Source organism: Ammospiza nelsoni, chromosome 13 (assembly GCF_027579445.1).
Source record: "Ammospiza nelsoni isolate bAmmNel1 chromosome 13, bAmmNel1.pri, whole genome shotgun sequence".
NCBI classification, from domain to species: domain Eukaryota; kingdom Metazoa; phylum Chordata; class Aves; order Passeriformes; family Passerellidae; genus Ammospiza; species Ammospiza nelsoni.
This window is the reverse complement of record NC_080645.1, coordinates 9705704-9722961: the sequence shown is the minus strand read 5'-3', so window position 1 is coordinate 9722961 and position 17258 is coordinate 9705704. Positions and strand designations below refer to the sequence as shown.

At 45.3% G+C, this 17258-nt stretch overlaps 1 protein-coding gene across 2 annotated transcripts in view; it reads left to right on the top strand.

Moving 5' to 3' along the window:
- Nucleotides 1–2018: 2018 nt before the first annotated feature.
- Nucleotides 2019–17258, top strand: part of ZNF423 (zinc finger protein 423) — a 225754-nt gene continuing 210514 nt past the window's right edge. Inside the window, exon 1 of one of the 2 annotated variants that reach the window (XM_059481589.1) lies at nucleotides 2019–2528. In XM_059481589.1, the coding sequence (XP_059337572.1) occupies nucleotides 2489–2528 (40 nt within the window). In that variant the 5' untranslated portion in view covers nucleotides 2019–2488. The remainder of the gene's footprint in view (nucleotides 2529–17258) is intronic. The other variant, XM_059481590.1, reaches the window with a different exon arrangement.

Here is a 17258-nt window from a genome sequence, read left to right as displayed (position 1 = left end):
ACAGTAGGAGGGAACTGTAAACCTTTAACGTGACATTAATAAAACCAATAGTTTCTGTCAAACCTTAAGAAAACAGAAAATCAGCACTAAACATCTGTTCAAATGTGCTGCTGCACTAAGGAAAATTTTTACAGTTCTATACTGAACTCACCTGATTAAATGACAAACTCATTCCTGAGTTGCTTGGGTTTCTTTTGGTGTGGGCAACAAGAAAAAAAGGAAGATATTTTCCAGATGGAGCTCACTAGCAAGAAAGCAGCACCTATACCCAGCCCCCTGCAGCCCCGTTTGGTGCAAGCCCGCAGGCTGGGCAGAGCGCTGCGTCCTCTCCACTGCCCTGGGGCCTGGCTTCAGCGCCTTCCTCTGACACGGCTACTTGCACAGGATCTTGGCAAAAACCCATTCCTGTCATTCAGGACACCTTCCCTTTTGATGTCCAGATACACGGCTGGACTCTCGTCATGGGCTGAGGATGCTTGGAAACAATTCCGAACTCGCTGCTTGGGGCACAGTGAATGAACTGCTGGATGCACCTCGTTCTTACACAGCAGTAAAGGCTCCGTGAAACGAACAAACCCTGTCTAAGCGGGAGAGGAAATTGATGGAGTGTTTATTTTGAGTAATTTCATTCATAACTTGGCACCAAGTGCTCAGTGAGATGACAAGTTCAGATTTTTCTAGAAGCTGCCTTCCCAGTGGGCAACTCCAGTCCTGCTAAATTTAACACCTCAGGAGAGGCAGAGTAAAGTAACTCTCCCTCGCAGCTCTGCACAAACAGGCAGCGGAGGGGTGTGTGTGTGTGTATGTGTACGTGTGTGTGCATGTGTGTGTGTTAGTTAAAAACCGCCCGCGACTTTCCCCGCGGCCTCTGCGCCCTTCGGGGGGGATTTCAGTGCCCCCGCCCCGGTGCAGATCAAGGGCGGCGCGGCCGGGCCGGGCCCGTGTGCGGGGGCTGCGCTCTCCGGGCCGGGCCGCGGGCTCAGCGCCGGCCGAGCCGAGCCGGGCCGGGCCGGGCCGGGCCGGGCCGGGCCGGGCCGGACCCGACGGGGCGGAGGGAGAGGGGGGGCGGCGGCTCCGCGCGGCCGCGAGTCCGGTCCGCGGCGGCGGTCCGCGTTTTGCGGGCGGCCGCTGTATTTCCCGGGCCGTCCATGGCTCGGTGCTGTTGGCTCTCTCTCCGTCTGATCGGCGCAGGCTGCGCGGGGCTCCCTACGGGATCAGAGCGCTCCCCCGCCGGGACTCCACTCCTCACATCCTCCTGCTGGGACTCAGCTACATTTCCAGCCAAGCCTGGCTTTATTATGTGTGTCTGCACTGCAGCCCCAGCAGCAAGATCAGGAGGAGGAAAAGGAGCCAGGACAAAGAAAAGAGAGGGAGGCTGGCGAGAGCTAAAGAAAATAAAAACCCAGGGCAGCAGCGGCAGCAGCGGCAGCAATGAAGGCAGGAGCGGTGCCACCTTCCAGCGAATAACCCATGGAGGCAGCTAGCGGCCCCGGCATCGATGCAAAGAAGCACTTACCTTGTTCCGCGAAGTGCGTGCGTGCAGGGGAAGGCGGCGGCGAGCGCGGCCGGCCGCGGGGATCCCACCCGCCCGCCCGCCCAGCTCCAGCTCCGCGCCGCGCACGGCCGGCCGCGCCGCGCCGGGGACACGGGGCGGCCGCCCCTCGGCCCCCGCCGCCAGCATAAAAAAGGACTCGTCGCCCTCCCCGGTCCGCGGCGGGGGCGAGGAAGGGAGAAGCAGCCGGGGGCGAGCGGGCAGAGAGGGAGGGAGGGGGCCGAGCGCGGCCGAGGAAGGATTTAGGAAAATCGCAACAAGGTCGCACCCCCGGAGCGCCCCGGATTGCCGGGGCCGGAGCTCCTCGTGGGTTTAGACACTGAGTTCTTGCCGCGCGCCCTCCCCCACCCCATAGCCAGGGACCCCGCACAGGGCTCTGCTGCTTTTTTTTTTTTTTGCTTTTTTTTTTTTCTCCTTTAAAAAAATTTATTATTCCGAAAGTGCGGGCCGGACTGAGCCGCAGGGCGCCTGCAAACTTTAAAGAGAACAAAAAGGCGGGTGGGGGTGCGGGCCGGGCTCGCTTTGCGTCGGTAGAATTTGCACATCCAAGGGGGGGGGGGGGAGGGAAGGAAGGAACAAAAAAACTCCAAAAAACAAAAAACCCAAACAAACAAACAAAAAAACCCAAGAAGAAAAAAAATATTGCAACTGTTGCGCCCGCGATTTTTCTTCTTTTTTCTTTCTTTTTTTTTTTTTTTTAATTTTTTTTTCCCCGGGGGAAGGTGCCCGAGGGGGTGGAAAGAGGAGTTGAACTTGCCGCATTGCAACAGGCGAAAGAAGTGAGAAAATCAAATAATCGATCCCGCTGCTGCCGCTTCGCCTCTCAAAGTTTGGAGGTGCAGGGGGCGGGGGGGCGAGAGAGAAGGCAGGGAGAGGAAGAGAAGGAAGGGACAGGAGGAAGACGAGGAGGAGGAGGACGAGCCACGGCGCCCGGACATGTCCAGGAGGAAGCAAGCCAAGCCCCGCTCGGTGAAAGGTAAGGCATCCTCCGCCGGCCCCCGCCGCCGCCGCCCGGCCCCGGGCAGCCGCCGCCGCCTCCGCCGCCGCGACGCGGCCAATCAGGGCCGGGGCCCGGCTTGGCGGGGATTGCGAATCCCCCCCCGGTACGGGCCGGTGGCGGCGGAGACCCCCCCCGGAACCGACGGCGAGTCCCTGCGCGGGGCATCCGCCCGCCCGCCGCCCGTTCCGGGGCTCTGTGGGTACCGCGGTGCCGGCCGAGACTCGCCCGCGACACGTGTCGCGATAATTGATGAAAGAAGCCGGTGGCATCGTAGAGGCGGGGAGGGAGGAAAGTTTCGCGGTGATGCTCGGGTGCGGTGGCGCATCGGCGGACCGAGGAAGGGAGGAATGAGCTCACTCGTGTTTTAGCCAGTTAGCCCGAAATTAATGTTCCTTTATGATTGGGAATAGTAGCGCCGTCTGTTTGCTCCTTCTGTCCAATGCGCGTAAGGGTGGTGAAAGAAGGGGAGAATTAAACCCGATTTGATAGATAGGGCTTAAGAATTTGCTTGGGCTTGAAGAAACAATGGCCAAATTTAGTAACGGCTTTATGAGTAAAGGTTAGACATTAAACTATGCGTATTCTTCTCCGTGCCCAGAGAAGCGGTGTTTAAAATCTCCTGTTTACCTCCGTAAGGAAAACAGCTGCTGGAGAAACGTAAAGGGAGGGCCGGGACCAGCCCCGCGCCGTACTGCACGCATTGCCAGCTTTTTGACTTTTAAGTGAATGGGTGCGAGAGAGAAAGCGGGATTCCCGAAGCCTTTCGCTCCCAGCCACGAGGAGGTTAGCTGATGTTGGGGAAGGTTTTATTGTCCTCTGCACAAAGCAGAAGTCGCAAACTCAGTGGACCCGAGGCTTTGTTGTAGAAGCACAAAAGGATCAGAACTTTGGATGCCCAGAAGATGAAACAAAAAGTCCAAAGCTTTCGTAATTAAATAACTCGTAAGTGAACAAAATTAGTGTGCAGTTAATCGACCCGCTAAAGAACAAATTGAAACCCCATGCAGGGCCATTTTATATTATTTGTGAAATATCTATTCTTTAATAGATGATTGCAGTGTAAGTTGTATGTGCTTCAAATGTTTATCAAGTTTTTGTAAAATCGGTCCTTCATCTTTGTACAACCCCCTTAACAATTTTTCCCCAAACGAAGAGCGTCTTTTAGCACCATTGTGCTGTGGGGCAGGTTTGCAGCGTGGCTTTGTGACCCTCCGCAATCTTGGACAATCTGCTAAAGGAGCTGCTTCAGTAATTTGTAGATGAATGTTTCAGTCTCTGGCCAGAAGAAAGGGCAAAGATAGAGCTATTTCTAGGGGATGCTCTGAAATACATTGTTTGAAACTAAAAGAATCGCAGTTTGAGAACAGTGGAGCAGGCCTTGGGTCATGACTTCTCTCAGATCAGGGGATCACATTTAGTGGCCAGGCCTCTGGAGTTTAAAATATTTTCTTGTGCTAAAGTGTCACATTTAACATTCAGGAAATAGTTCTATGCCAGTGCAAACAGTGTTTGCTCTAGAAGCTCACTTAGTAAGCCTTGACATCTTGTGACATACAATGTTAGATATTTACCATTTATTACTCTTTTGTTTTCTTCCTCATTACTTTTAGGCTGCAATAGCTCTTGCAAGTGGTTGATACTTTATAATGAAATTTTGACTCTAATTCTGATATAGAACTGATCACTATTTACATGATCACTTTTTATTAATTAAAATAGGTAGCTTACTGGCAAATCAGCTGAGAAACATTATCCCTGTAATGCAGAAAAATCTAGAAGGTCTTTGCAACAGTGAGCTGGGTGAAGCCCAGTTTTTAAAGATTCAAAATATTTCTGAGGTCTATAGGCACAAAAAAAAATGTTTCCAGCTTCAGCAAAAACTGGATGTAAATTACAGGTCTTAGTTTGAGCTGCCTAACGGGGAGTCTAAGAATGAGCTGAATCTAGGTGAAATTCTGGATAATAGGAGGCAGCTCATATGTGCACGTAGGATAAAGAAATTCTTCATTTCTTTCTATTCACCCATATCTTCTGCTTGTAAAAAGTCCGTTGTATACATTTTGTGGTCTAGGGAGCTGGCAACCCAGTAGATTGCCACAGTACACGTTTCCATGGAAATAATTGAGATGTAATAAATAAAGGCACTCTGAGGTCATAGGTTTCCCAATTCAACTGAGAAGAAAACAAGCATAAATTACGTGGATATATGTGTGGCATTTAGGAGTTAAAATAATTTAACAGTTTTCTCTTTTCCATGTTTTATTTCACTTTGCATAGCAGCTTTGCTGTTTATTAACCACTACGAGATTTGTGTATCCTTTTTCATTCAGAAACATTATGCACTAAAATAGGATCAGTCTGTGCCTGTGATGAAAGGGATTATTCTGCATGCAAAAAGCAAGTTGCCTGCTCTCAAAGTGGGAGCAATGCTGACTTTAAAGAAGTGATTGACTTTGACAGAAGTATCGAATGTTGACAAGTCTTAGATGCGCGTTATTGCAAATGAAGTGATAGCAAACCCAAAGTGGATGCCAGCACAGCTGCAGGTCAGGTGGCCCCTGTGCTGTATTATGAGGTCTCAGGTTCAGCCTGGCAGAAACCTACAGTAATTCCTGCAGCTGTAACTCCAGCAGTAGCCCTGGGCTTCCCCCTGACATGGGATTTATGATTTGCAATACAATTCACTGATTTGTTTTGACCATTAGTTTGTGCAAACTTGAAGATACTAACCTTATAGCTGGTAGTTGGGGACAATGCTGGCCTAAAGGAAGGTGGTTTCACATCAGTGAGAATGGAATAAAAGTGTGAGTATTGAGTCTCTGATGGTTTACAAAATAAACACTTAGGGGACAGTGTGGTGGTAGCAGTGATGAAGTAAAATACTTTCTGAAGCTTTACTTCACATCACAGATGAAGCCCATGAAAGTAATTGTCCTCAGCATAGACTCTTGCCCTGTTGCCAGTAACCTCAACTGCTGAGAGCTTTGTCACTTCTCTGTAAGGAAAGTTATACCTTGCTCAGTGTTGTTAAAACCACGTGGACCTGAACCCCAGAACATAACACAGCTGTCAATGTCAAAGCACTCTGTCTTGTCCCCCATTACAGCTGATATTAACACCGGTGTCCTTAAAGGTTTGTTTGGTGCTGGCTGCTGCAGGGAGTGGGGGGCACCCAGTCCATCAGGGGGCTGAGGAGGGCAGGTCTTCCTTCCTGCCCTTGGTCAAACTGCAGCTTCCCGTGCTTGGAGGTGGTTCTGGACAGTGCCGTGCTGGGATGTGGGATAACAGCGACCCGTGGATCTCCAGTCCCATGTAATGGTAATTGAGGCATTACTGGACTGCTCTTTGTGGGACTGGGCTCGCATTGGCACAAGGTTTTGAGCATCAGATGCACTTTGGCTGCTGAATTTGACAGTTCTGCAAATTGCTGTCAGTTTGCGGGGGTATTCTGTGCATAAACGTGCTAGTTGGTAATCAAACTGTTTTGCAAAAGAATGCACTAATTAACTCTAGATTTGTTATCCTACTTGAAGTTGCAGAATTGCTGTCATATTTTTTTGCTTTCTGTTGGCAAAAAATGCTGATAGAAACTTTTGATTCACACCCTACCTGCCTCATTTGTGTCAGTCAAGAAGAGAAAAGGGGGGTTGCTCATTACTTCGTTATCTGCAAAGTAAATAAAAATACTTCAACCATTTGCTGAGTTCCAATTAGTTGATTGCTATGAATGATCTTCTTTAAAGGAATGCTGTTTTACCTATCTGCTCATACAAAGGTTTGATTTTGAATGTCTTGTGAAAAGGATTCTCTTTGTCTTGATTGATGTCAAGAATAAAAGCATGATGGTAATATCCCTTTGAAAGCTATTGTATTGTCAGCTCTGGCTGACAGCAGGAGGCCCTCCTAGTGCTATAGATTAGCGCTGTGAAAACACTGACATTTTCTTTGTTATATTGCTGTTGTTCTGCTTGCAAAGTCAATTATACAATGTTGGAGCTCAGTTACAGAGTTGACTGTGGAAGTAACAATGTCTTTCATACTTGTCTTAAAGATATAATTTTTCTTTTTTCCCAGTTGATAAAGAAGAACCTGAAGGTACTGGAACAGTACATTCTACAAATTAAATTTTGACAAGTATAATCATAATTGCCAAATACAAGAGACTTGTGCGATTATCCTTTAATTTTACAGTTCATTCAAGTTTCGGTGGAATTTTATTGATACAGTGAAAGCAGCAGCTAAAATTGATAAAACTCATATCAAATAAGATTACGCTCTTGATTGTTCTTTATCAAGTGTAGCTTTTGGGGGATTAGGAATAATTGGAGATGTTGGTGTTTCATTGTGGGGCTGGTGCCCTGAGAGTGTTTGAATCCATGCAGTATTCCGAGCACTGCCTTCAGGGATTAGCCTGCAGTTTTTAATTTTTGCCTGTGTATTTTCCTACAAGCCTAGCAGCGTTCTCCTCTGAACTCCACAAGTCCCATTTTCTAGCCTCTCTCTCCCTCTGGTATGCTCTCCTGGATGGGATCTGGGTGGTATTTAACTGGTTTTACTGATTGAAACTCCTGCCTGTGTGCAAACACCTTTTAATTGCGGCCTGTTCCCATTAGTCTCAGTGAATATAACGAATAAACATGGCCAAAAATTAGAAAGAGTGGGAAAGGTAGCGCAAAACATTTAAATATAAATGGGAAGAAAATAGAAATCTCATCTTTTTAGTGATGCTATGTCTAAAGCCATGGAAGAAGAACAATTATCACTGTACAGCTCTTGGAGAATTCTTCCTATGTTTTTCTTAAAAAATATTTGTGTACAGTCAGTGCAAGTTAAAGAACATCATTCACTGCTGAATTGCTTCAGATGGCACATGCGAAAAAAAAAATCAGAGATGTCTTGTAGGACGTTAATTGTAGGATTTCTAAATTACTATTATAAACTAATAGAGTAACAAAAGATTCTACAGTTACCAGTAATTTGTCAGGATTTATTTTGTTTTTCTTCAATAATTGAAAATTAATGTCTTGAAGTGAAAGCAGATGTTCATGCCATCCTCTGAATTGGTTATAAAAATGATGTTTTGTAGATGCGTTAAGCTTGTGTAAATACAGATTTTCTTATCATAGATGTGGCTTTGGCTTGGATTTATCTATTGTTTGGTGCCAAATTAACTTTTAGGTTAAATGTGGGTAAGTGGTTTAAGCTTGGTTAAATTAACTAAATTGAGTACTTGAGGCAGTACCCAGTGATCAATTACTACAGTAAACATTTTAAAACCCTACCTCACCTGCTGGCTTTGTGAATTATGAGACTTTCTCACACTGTAGAATTAATATTTACTTCTATTTGATAGGTGCACTTGTAATTGTTTACTTGGCTATTTTTTTGAATTGGTTGGTTTTTATCTTGCTTTCTATTTCCAATTTGTGAAATCAGTTTTAGATGATTACAATGTTTGAAAAATGCAAACCACATTTTTTTGGAAAAAGAAATAATCTCTTGGTCTCATGCATCATATGTATTATAATATTCTCTTACACAAAAGATTATTAATTACCCACAATAATTGAACTGTCTTATAAAATGCCTATATCAGGTCCTCATCACTCCATCAATGTCCTCCGTAAATGCCTCTAAAAAAGCATGGCTATTATATTCCCTTGTATCCTAGTAAATGTGCTGGAGAAATGAAATAGTACTCATATAAAACCTATTAGAGACTCCTGCTAAATCTTGACTGACAAATGGTGGTGGAGGGGAGGGCCTGGCTTTGGTGCATGCGTTGGTGGACACGGACTCGGCGAGTGCAGGTGGGAGCTGGAGCCAAGTGAGGACCAGCTCTGAGCTCTGTGTGCATTTATTCCACATGTTTTAGAGCCCAGAAGTAGATTCTCCTGCATTTTCTATTCTGATGTCCATTAGTAAATGGAGTTTAGTTCCTGGTTCCTTTTTCTCTTAGACAAATAAGGAGATGGGAATTTTAAGTCCTACATCTTCTTGACAACACCTAGATGTACATGTATGTGCAGCAGTGAATTATGGTGGCTTCTTGGAGTCACATTATTCTGGGGAGTAGAAGGATGTGCAGGGACTAAATGGTCTCTTGTGACATTTCCAGCTACAGAAGGCTCAGGCTTCGACCTCTTCCAATGGCTTGTTTTCAAAAATGTAAACAAAGGGACCTGATGGTGTTGGAAACTGGGTGCTGCCATTTGGAACAGGCTCACAGATCTCCTTGTGGTGCCGTGGGTTGGTGGATGGTGTTAGCTTTCCACAGAATGACTTACTTCAGGTAGCACTGCAATATCCATCTGAACCTAGCCATAAGTGCCTTCATTATATTGTTTGCACTTGCTTAGAAAGAAAACCTTTTCCTTTCTAGCCACAGATTAGGCAACAGAAAGACCAATTTGTAGAGCTTGTAAATGCCACTTGTTAATCATATGCAGTACAATTATTAATTTTTTCCCTCTTTCCCCTTGGATGTATTAAGTCAACTTTTTAGCTTTTTTATGTAATTGAAATTTGCCCTTTTGTTACCTGGGCATGGATTATTTTTGAAATGTTGTCATTACCCGCCCTGCTGTGAGGTTTATCTCTTCTGTTCATCCTAATTAAATAAAACATACTGTTGTTTGCTGGTCTCGTGTTGAACTGAATTACCTGCCTGAAGGCTCGCTGGTGTCGGCTCGCTTCTTGTTGCAGCAGCAGCCGTTGACTAACACATTTACTTTTAGATTTTCATTTCAAAGGGCTCAGTTTGTGCAGTGTGACAGGTGAATGGTGAATGCTTTACAGGACTTTCAAGAGCTGAACAAACAGCAAAGGACTTATTGCTACTGCAGCCGCGTGGCAAGTACAAATGTAAGGCAGCCTTTGTGGCAGAGAAGTGTTGCCTTTGCTGCATAGAGGCCACTCAGGAGACCTGAAGGGCTCACTTGGGTATGCTGGGGGTGAAATAATCTCAGTCGTGATCTCATTTAAACCCACCCTACCTGTGTGTTCTCCTGGGCAATTTCTAGTAGGGTTGATCTCGTCTCTCTTTGTAGCATCACCCGCAGTCATGTTCTCCTTGAGTCTGGCACTGATAACGAAAGCTGCTTCAGAAGTGTAACAGTTGGAGTTTCTTTACACAGAAGTTATTTCTAGTTGATATTAGAGAATGTAAACAATGCATTCAGGTTTGAAAGCGAAGCAGAGGGAAAGATCCCTGCTTGTAGAGAAACAGTTTATTTAAGCCTCTGATAGCACTGCAGAAAATGCATTGCTCACTAGTGAAATCCTGCTATGAGTAAAAGTACAAGAATTAACAAGTCGCTGTACTTGGGTCTCTGTTGGCTCCTACTAGGCTCTGGAGGTTTGGTCAAATGTGGCCTAATTCTGCTTTCCAAATATTAAAAAAAATTACACAGAGGGCAAAAAGACAAGTTCTTAATATGCATATCCTGGGAAAATCCTAAACCAGTATTTTTACCCCCTCCAGTCCCAAGGCTAATCAAAATTCCTTTGTTTCCACATCTACCATTAAAATATATGCCTCCCTTGGTTGCCTGCTGACTGTACAAGTTTAACCACTCAATCGATTGGACTCACAAAAGCTGCTACTGACTTTAGGTAGTATTTGCCCACAGGTAATTTAGAGATTGGGGTGAGGATCTAGGCACCCTTCACCAGGTGCTTAAATTTGCAGCTCTGTTCATTTCTTGATGATCCTCACCTGGATGAGATGAGGTTTTTCTGGGGCAGGTTAGCCAAGCATCCACCTGCTGATGGCTGGAACTTGCTTCACCTGGTGGGCAGCTGAGTGTAATGAAGATAAGAAGTCTGTTAGTGAAGAGAGACTTGCCATGTGCTTTAAAAAGGGAGTGGTGCAATGGGGAGGTGAAGTGTTTTGCTGAGTTTGTGGACGGTTTTGCTGTCTTTAGCGTGAGTATGTTAATTTTTTCCCCCCTTTGATAGCAATTGGATCTGGGTTGTATGTTTAAGTGTAAGTCTAAGCTCTCAGAGTAGTTCTGTTAATTGAGGTTTGTGTTGGAAGACTGAGTAGGCCATCAACTGTAGCCCTCTCTTGTTTTGTGGTAGTGTTTCTTACAGGCCCTGGTGGGGGTTGGATTTTAGTCTCATTTCTTACACTGCAGTTGAAAGAGCAGGAGCAGCTAAGAGATTTGATGAGAATGGTCATTCAGGATCTAATGCTGGAGAGTGTCTCCTGCTCCTTCTGCTGCCACTGAGCTTGCTGCTGGGAGGATTTCCAGGGGAGCTCTGGGAAGGTTTGGGGTGCAGAGGATGCAGCAGGGCTGTGGGAGCTCCTAGATGGCACTGGGGGAACCCAAGAGACCTGGGTTGTGTTTAACATCTGTCACTGTAAGCAGGTACAGATTTACATGAGAGAGAGTGACTGTGATTCTGCATTCTTTCAATTTCATGTCTAAAAAAATGAAAAACTAAAAGGAGGTAGAGAAAAAACATGGTAGAAGGCTGAACTTCATACTTTGGGAAGTGGAGGTGCTAAACAGAGAGAAATAAAGTAAGGCAAGTAGGAAATCTGTTGCTGCAATTTGAGTATGGAGGGTGCTTGATGATTAGGTGCATAGCTTTGACACAGAGGTTGGCTTACCTGGAGCTGTAGCTATATTATTGTTAATCTTAAATCTAAAGACTGAGAGAAGGAACAGATCTGAAAAGTTGACTCTAGCTCCATGGAAAAGTGTGTAATTATGCATAAGCAGAAAAAAAACCCCCACTAAACATGCGAATGACCTAAAACAGCTTTTCTGCTCTTACTAGACAGTGAGAGTGCTTTCCTGCCTGGAGGAGTGCATTTGTTGTGCTATACAGTTATTTTCTGTTTAATATAGAGACATTTGAGGACAAGTGTGATTGCAGTCATCAGTTCTTGCCATTTCAACTCTTTTAGGATCATGGCTGTATCTGAACTTGGTCTGTGAGGACTCACAATTGTTCAGGGTTTTGTACAGAAGGGGAGATCAGGTTGGTAATTGGAAAAAGTAGGCTTTCAACACTTACTGTGAGAATATACACAAATACATGTAGTGTATGATTTGTGTTCATGTGTAAATGAAAGAGAAAGCTTAGAGGAATAGGTAATATCTTTTGTTGGGCCAATTAAAATGATTGCAAAATGCTAGGAAGTTTTTCTGATGTACAAGCCTGCCTGCTGTGCTGAAAAAAGCAGCAGCATTCTGTCTATTTTGCTTGGTAGGTAAATGTAGCTTTGTTTTAATTTACTTATTTGAGCTATTACTCAGATTTCTGTTGCTTCATTAGATTACTCACAGGAGTGAAGAGATACTGGATTACATAGTAATGCCAAGCTTGTGTATTATTCATTGCTGAATTCTGTGGATGCATTTTGGTTGGATAATTTGCTCATGGCCTCCTTTATTTCTAGGAAAATGGCATGCCTTGCCCTTCATAATTTCTTTGCTTTTACTGACCAGACTGTTCCCCCAGAGGGCATGTGGGATGTGGCAGAGTACTGAAAATATCAGGGTGGGGAAGTAGAGAAGGAGGGCTGTGTGTGACTTGTACCTTGTTTATGTTTATACTAGAATTATGTAGAGAAAATGGTCTGTTTCTGGCAGGGATACTTTGTGGGGAATGTAGTAGGCAACTCTGGCTGCTAAAGTTGTTGCCTCAAAGATTTTTTCTTTTTTTAAAAGACGAAGTACTTTGGTCTGATTCTGAGCATACTTGAAGAGTATGGTACAGTGCCTTATGAGCTGTTTTAAAATGAAACTCTGAGTGCTTGTCTTTGGCTCTTGAGTCTTGCCCAATGCTTGTATATGAGTCCATTGACCTGATTCCTATAATTTCAAGCATGTTTTTTTTCCTGCTTTATAACAGATAAGTGGTATTTGTTTTAGAACTCCAATTTGATTTATTTTGATTACTATTTTTGGTCTCAAACACTTAACAGAGAGCTTATTTTTTCATTCTTCTCAATATAAGTAAATTCAGAAATAAGCCTGTACATAAATAAGCTGAGGGTCTGAAAACCCCCAGCCCTGAGAGGCGCGGTGTGCCTGGCTGCAGTGCCCCGAGGGTGCTGTGGAGGGGGAGCTGCCGGCCCTGCCTGCAGAGCTGCCCGGCTGCCCTGCTGGGTGTCCCTGGCTGCAGCACGAGCTGCTGCTCAGGGGCCTGGGGCCACAAACCCCCTGCAGTTGGCAGAAGGATGCTGTGTTGGTGGTGGGGCTCTTGGTGTTATGCAGGCAGATTGCTCACAAATGGGGTTTGCTGGCTGCTCTGACATGCACCAGGAATTCTCCCGAAGACAAAATGCATATTTTCATAAAGAGGTATCAGAGTTATGTTTTCCCCCTTGCCAGTGGGTCTGTATTCAAAACGTGGCTCCAAAGAAAGTGCATAGAAAAATGAGCTTTTAATTTGTCACCTGCTGCTGTACCACCCTGTCCTCCTTGAGATGCCAAGTTGTAAATGAGGTTTTTGTATCCCCACACATGGCCATCCAAGAAATGTTCTCTGTCTAGCAGTCAGTGGCACAGCTGAAGACATCAAACTAGTGACTTAAACCCTGCTGCTGTCTGATTGGCATGAGCAAAGCTAATGTGGGGCAAAACCTGAGCACACAAAAAGGCAGGTAGAGAAATTGCTGTCTTCAGTGGCTTTGGAGGTCCTGGCTGCCTCCAGAGCAGGGGCTGCTAAAACCTTTCTGTCCCACAGTGTTAACAAACAATTGTGCTTCCTTTTACCTTATGCTGTCCCTCAGAGTGCCATTGGAAAACTCCCTTCAAATGAACCTTAGAAAATGCAATATTGTTTCTGCAGGTCTGATTTGGGAGAATAGTGTCTTGCCTGGCTGTGTGTGCTCTCTTCCACCCTGCCTGTGTGTCCAAGCACTGGGGTGGTGCACATGCCAGCTGTAAGTTCTTGTCTCCTAGCAAACCTCAAACCACCTAATAAAAACATTGCTTGAGGTAGCCACCAAGAACTTGATTTTTAATTTATGCACAGATGATGATGGTTTCAAGGGAAAATAGCCCAACTGTGGGACAGGCAGGGAAATTGCCATGATGATTCCTACATATCTGCAGCCTAAGAAAATGTCAGTGAAGTCCCTCTAGCAGCTTTGTTTCCCTTTCTATAGCATCTGTCCCACTGTGGAGCTTGGGAAGCTTGAGGATTTCCTCAGGTTGCAGCCTGAGTAGGATTTCCTCCCCAGGTTGCAGCCTCTTTACTTGTTTTTCCTCTTTGAATCTTTGCTGGTTTAGCTCCTTGCAGTTAGGGAGAACATGGCCACAACCCTGGAGATGCCCTCAGGGAAGGAAAATGGTAGTGGAGGATGGGGCAGGGTGGGCCTGCCTGCTGGTAGTGAGCCCACAGTCCAGCCTCAGCCACTGCTCAGCCCATGGTGGGAGCTGCTGAGGCCCTGGCAGGGAGGGGATATGGTAATCCTGCTCTTTTGGGATGAAGATGAAGGCCGTTGGCCCCCTTTTTAGAGGGAATTTATCTGCTTCTGTCCTTCTTACTATCTGTTGCTGGCTTGACTTGATTTTATTTTATTGGCACATCCCAACAAGTTTGTTGTTTTTTCTGAAGATTTCTTGATTTGATGTTGCCATGTTGGAAAAGCACACACCAGCCCCCGGATTAAATACAATCTGCAAATTGGCATATGTTAAACACTGTGCTCTGGAAGGGAGTGTGGAGGTGAACCCTGGTTGGTTTGAGGCTGCCATCACCTACACTCAGCAGTGAAACTGCTTTTTGCCTCTTGGCTGCCTGGCCCAGTCCCAGGGCTGTGCCCACTGCTGCTCCAGGTAAGGGCAGATCTGATGGGGTTCATTCTCCTTCTGTTTCTGGATCCTTGTCCTGCTGCCTTCCTAGCTTCCTTCAGAGCTGATTTGACCTACCAGTTCCCCAGAAGAGTAACCCTGTAGCTCTCTGCTGGCCATGCACAGGTCTGGGGTGTGTGAGGGCAGGGCAAGACTCCTTATCAGTGTCTGAGCTCCATTTTGGGTCAAACCCTTGTGGAAGGAGCCTCAGCTGGGGAGGCTGGCCTGTGGCCCCTTGCCTGGGAAGTGGGGGTGCATGTGTATCTGCAGGGGGCTGACAGGGCAGGTTGTGAGCCCCCTGAGACAGTGCCCAGCAATGATGGCCACTGGAGCAACTGCTCAAATCCATAGTGAAGCACAGGGTACAGCCTGGAGAAGTTCACTGGAAGTTATGAACAGTAGATTCAAGTTGTACAAGTGCTCGTGCTCTCTGCCATTCCTGGCACAATGCTATGTCCCAGCAGAGGTGAGCTGGGCAGTGCTTGGTGCTGTGCCCCTGCAGTGGCTGGATGCTGCTCCTCATCCCTCTCTGGATGGGGGCCCAGGCAGGCAGGCAGCTGTGCCATGAAAGGAATGCAAAGCAGAGAAGGGCAGAGCTCCTGCTGTGGGCAGGGACAAGGCACCCAGAGCAGGGTTCAGCCAGCACCTTTCACTGCTCCTGTGCTGGGGAATTGCTGCAGCCTTGTGTGAGGGAACAATTTTCTTCTCTTTTCTAACTTAGTAGAAATAATGCCACTAAGAAATTAGGTTATGTATCTCAAGGGAAAGGGAGATTTGTTATTCTGCTTTTAGCTTGCACCATAGACTGTGTCACCATGGGGCCCGCACCACCAAGTGGGTGCTTGTGCTAATCCTGGCACTGAAGTGCCAGACAGTTCTTTGTTGGAGGCTGGTCTGTCTCCTGCGCTTGGGTGACAGGAGATACTGTGGTAAATTCCAGCTCTTTTGGCTACTTTATAGCCTGTTTTCTTAGGGGTGAGTTTTGACTATGGTTGACTGAAATGGCACCATGTCCCATGAATATCCTGCCCAGGCTAGCTCATATTCCTGGGCTTATAATGTCACAGTGGCTTTGTGGAGGACAAAGCCTCTGCTGCCCAAAGCCTTTGCTGTCCTGGCCAGCCTGGCCTTTCTAGTTGCAGCAGTGCCTTGTGCCTGTTTGTGTTCTTACTGGGATAATTTCTGATGCAGCAAATTTTGATGGCTTTCCCTGTTAGGAAGGATCCCCCTCCCCCTACCTTCCTCCCCTCTTCCCCCCATTTGCTTATTTTTAGTCACATGAAGTAAAAGAATTGGTTGTTTGCCAAGATGAAAAACCAACAAATAAAAACCCCAAAGCAACCACAACATTGTACCTTTCCTTGCTTTTAAAAAACATTTCCTTGTAAGTGTAACTAATGATGTGGGTTTTTCGTAGAAGCCTGCGATTCAGTGTTAAACCAATAGCACATCAAAGAATAAAAGAGACTGGTTTATTGTGTGTTTTCCTATTTAATATTACTCTTGTTCAGATTTTGGAAAACTTTGTGGTGTGAAAACATGAAAAAATGTTGCTTCTTATAAAGGAGTATAGGAGAATAAGATCTTTAACTCAGCATGCTTGTGCAATAGCATTGGTTGAGCTGCAGTCTGGGCTCACAAACAACCTTACTTAAAAAAGCAAGGTTTACATTTTATAAATATTTCTGCCTCTCTTTCTTTTGCAATACCTAACGTAGACTGTCTGTTCTGCTGTTAACTCCCTGATGCAGAATTCCTAAGTTTGGACTAATAGAAAATTTGGAGGATTCTTCATTATCTGAACCTCTTGAGAAATACCAAATATGTTCCAGTAATTGTGGTGTAGTACAACAGGGAGTCACACTGGCAGTTTGTTGGAAAGGGTTTTTCCTGTAGTTATGAAAACCATACAACTATTAAAATCCCCAAAACTGAAACCACTGGGATTACTCACATACTTACAGTTAAGCGCATGCCTAAAGGTAGATAGATTCAGCATGGCATTTTTGACTGGCATTTGATTCCTAGCTTGAGAATATGAGGAAAAAAACCTCAGACCATTCTTCAGTTGCCTCAGTCCTCTGCAGCCTTTTTTAAATTCTTTATTTACATGCTGGTATATGCTGGGCTCTGGTTCATGACAGAAGCACCTGGGTTTGCTGTAAAGCAAATTATTGATAATAAAGAAAGAAAAGTTTGCAAAATAGTAAGATATTCCAGGCTACCAGAAGAGACTTGTAGTCAGATTTTTTCTCCTTCTGCCTCTGCCATGGCTCCTGAAAGAATGAGCATGTGTCAATTTTTTTTTTCTCCCTCTCTCAATGTTTTCTATCTCAGTAGTATGCAAAGAGGATATAACATTTGTGCCTTAGAGAGTAGAGTGAATTTATTAAACACTGAGATGCTGGATAGGTGAAAGTGAAATGTAACACCGATGTTATGGTTCAGGTCATAATATTTGGATTTGCTTTGTGGTTGTTTCATTTTCCCTATTATAGATGATGTTTTTCCTGTTACCTCTGTTGTATAAAAGGGAAAGTGATGCTTGATTTCTAGTTCCAGTGTAAGGACTTCTTTCCTTGCTGTGCAGCCTTTACTGAGAAGGTGCTGGTTGCCTTGCTCTTCTGTCCACAAGGTAGCAATAGTTCCAGCTCTCTGTATTTCTCAGTTTCTCTCTTAAAAACTTTCTTCTATGAAATATTTTCAATCTTTAATGTAACTTGCTCTTGGAAAGCATTGGTGTGTGCCTACAAGTGTACTGATATATCACCCTTAGCAGTTAGTTAGCCCACTTGTTCTTCCTGTGAAACTAAATGCATTCTGCACCTATGAAACTGTCTAAGCAATTTGCTTTGAGCCAAAATTTGGAAATATGAAGGTTGTCGAGGGT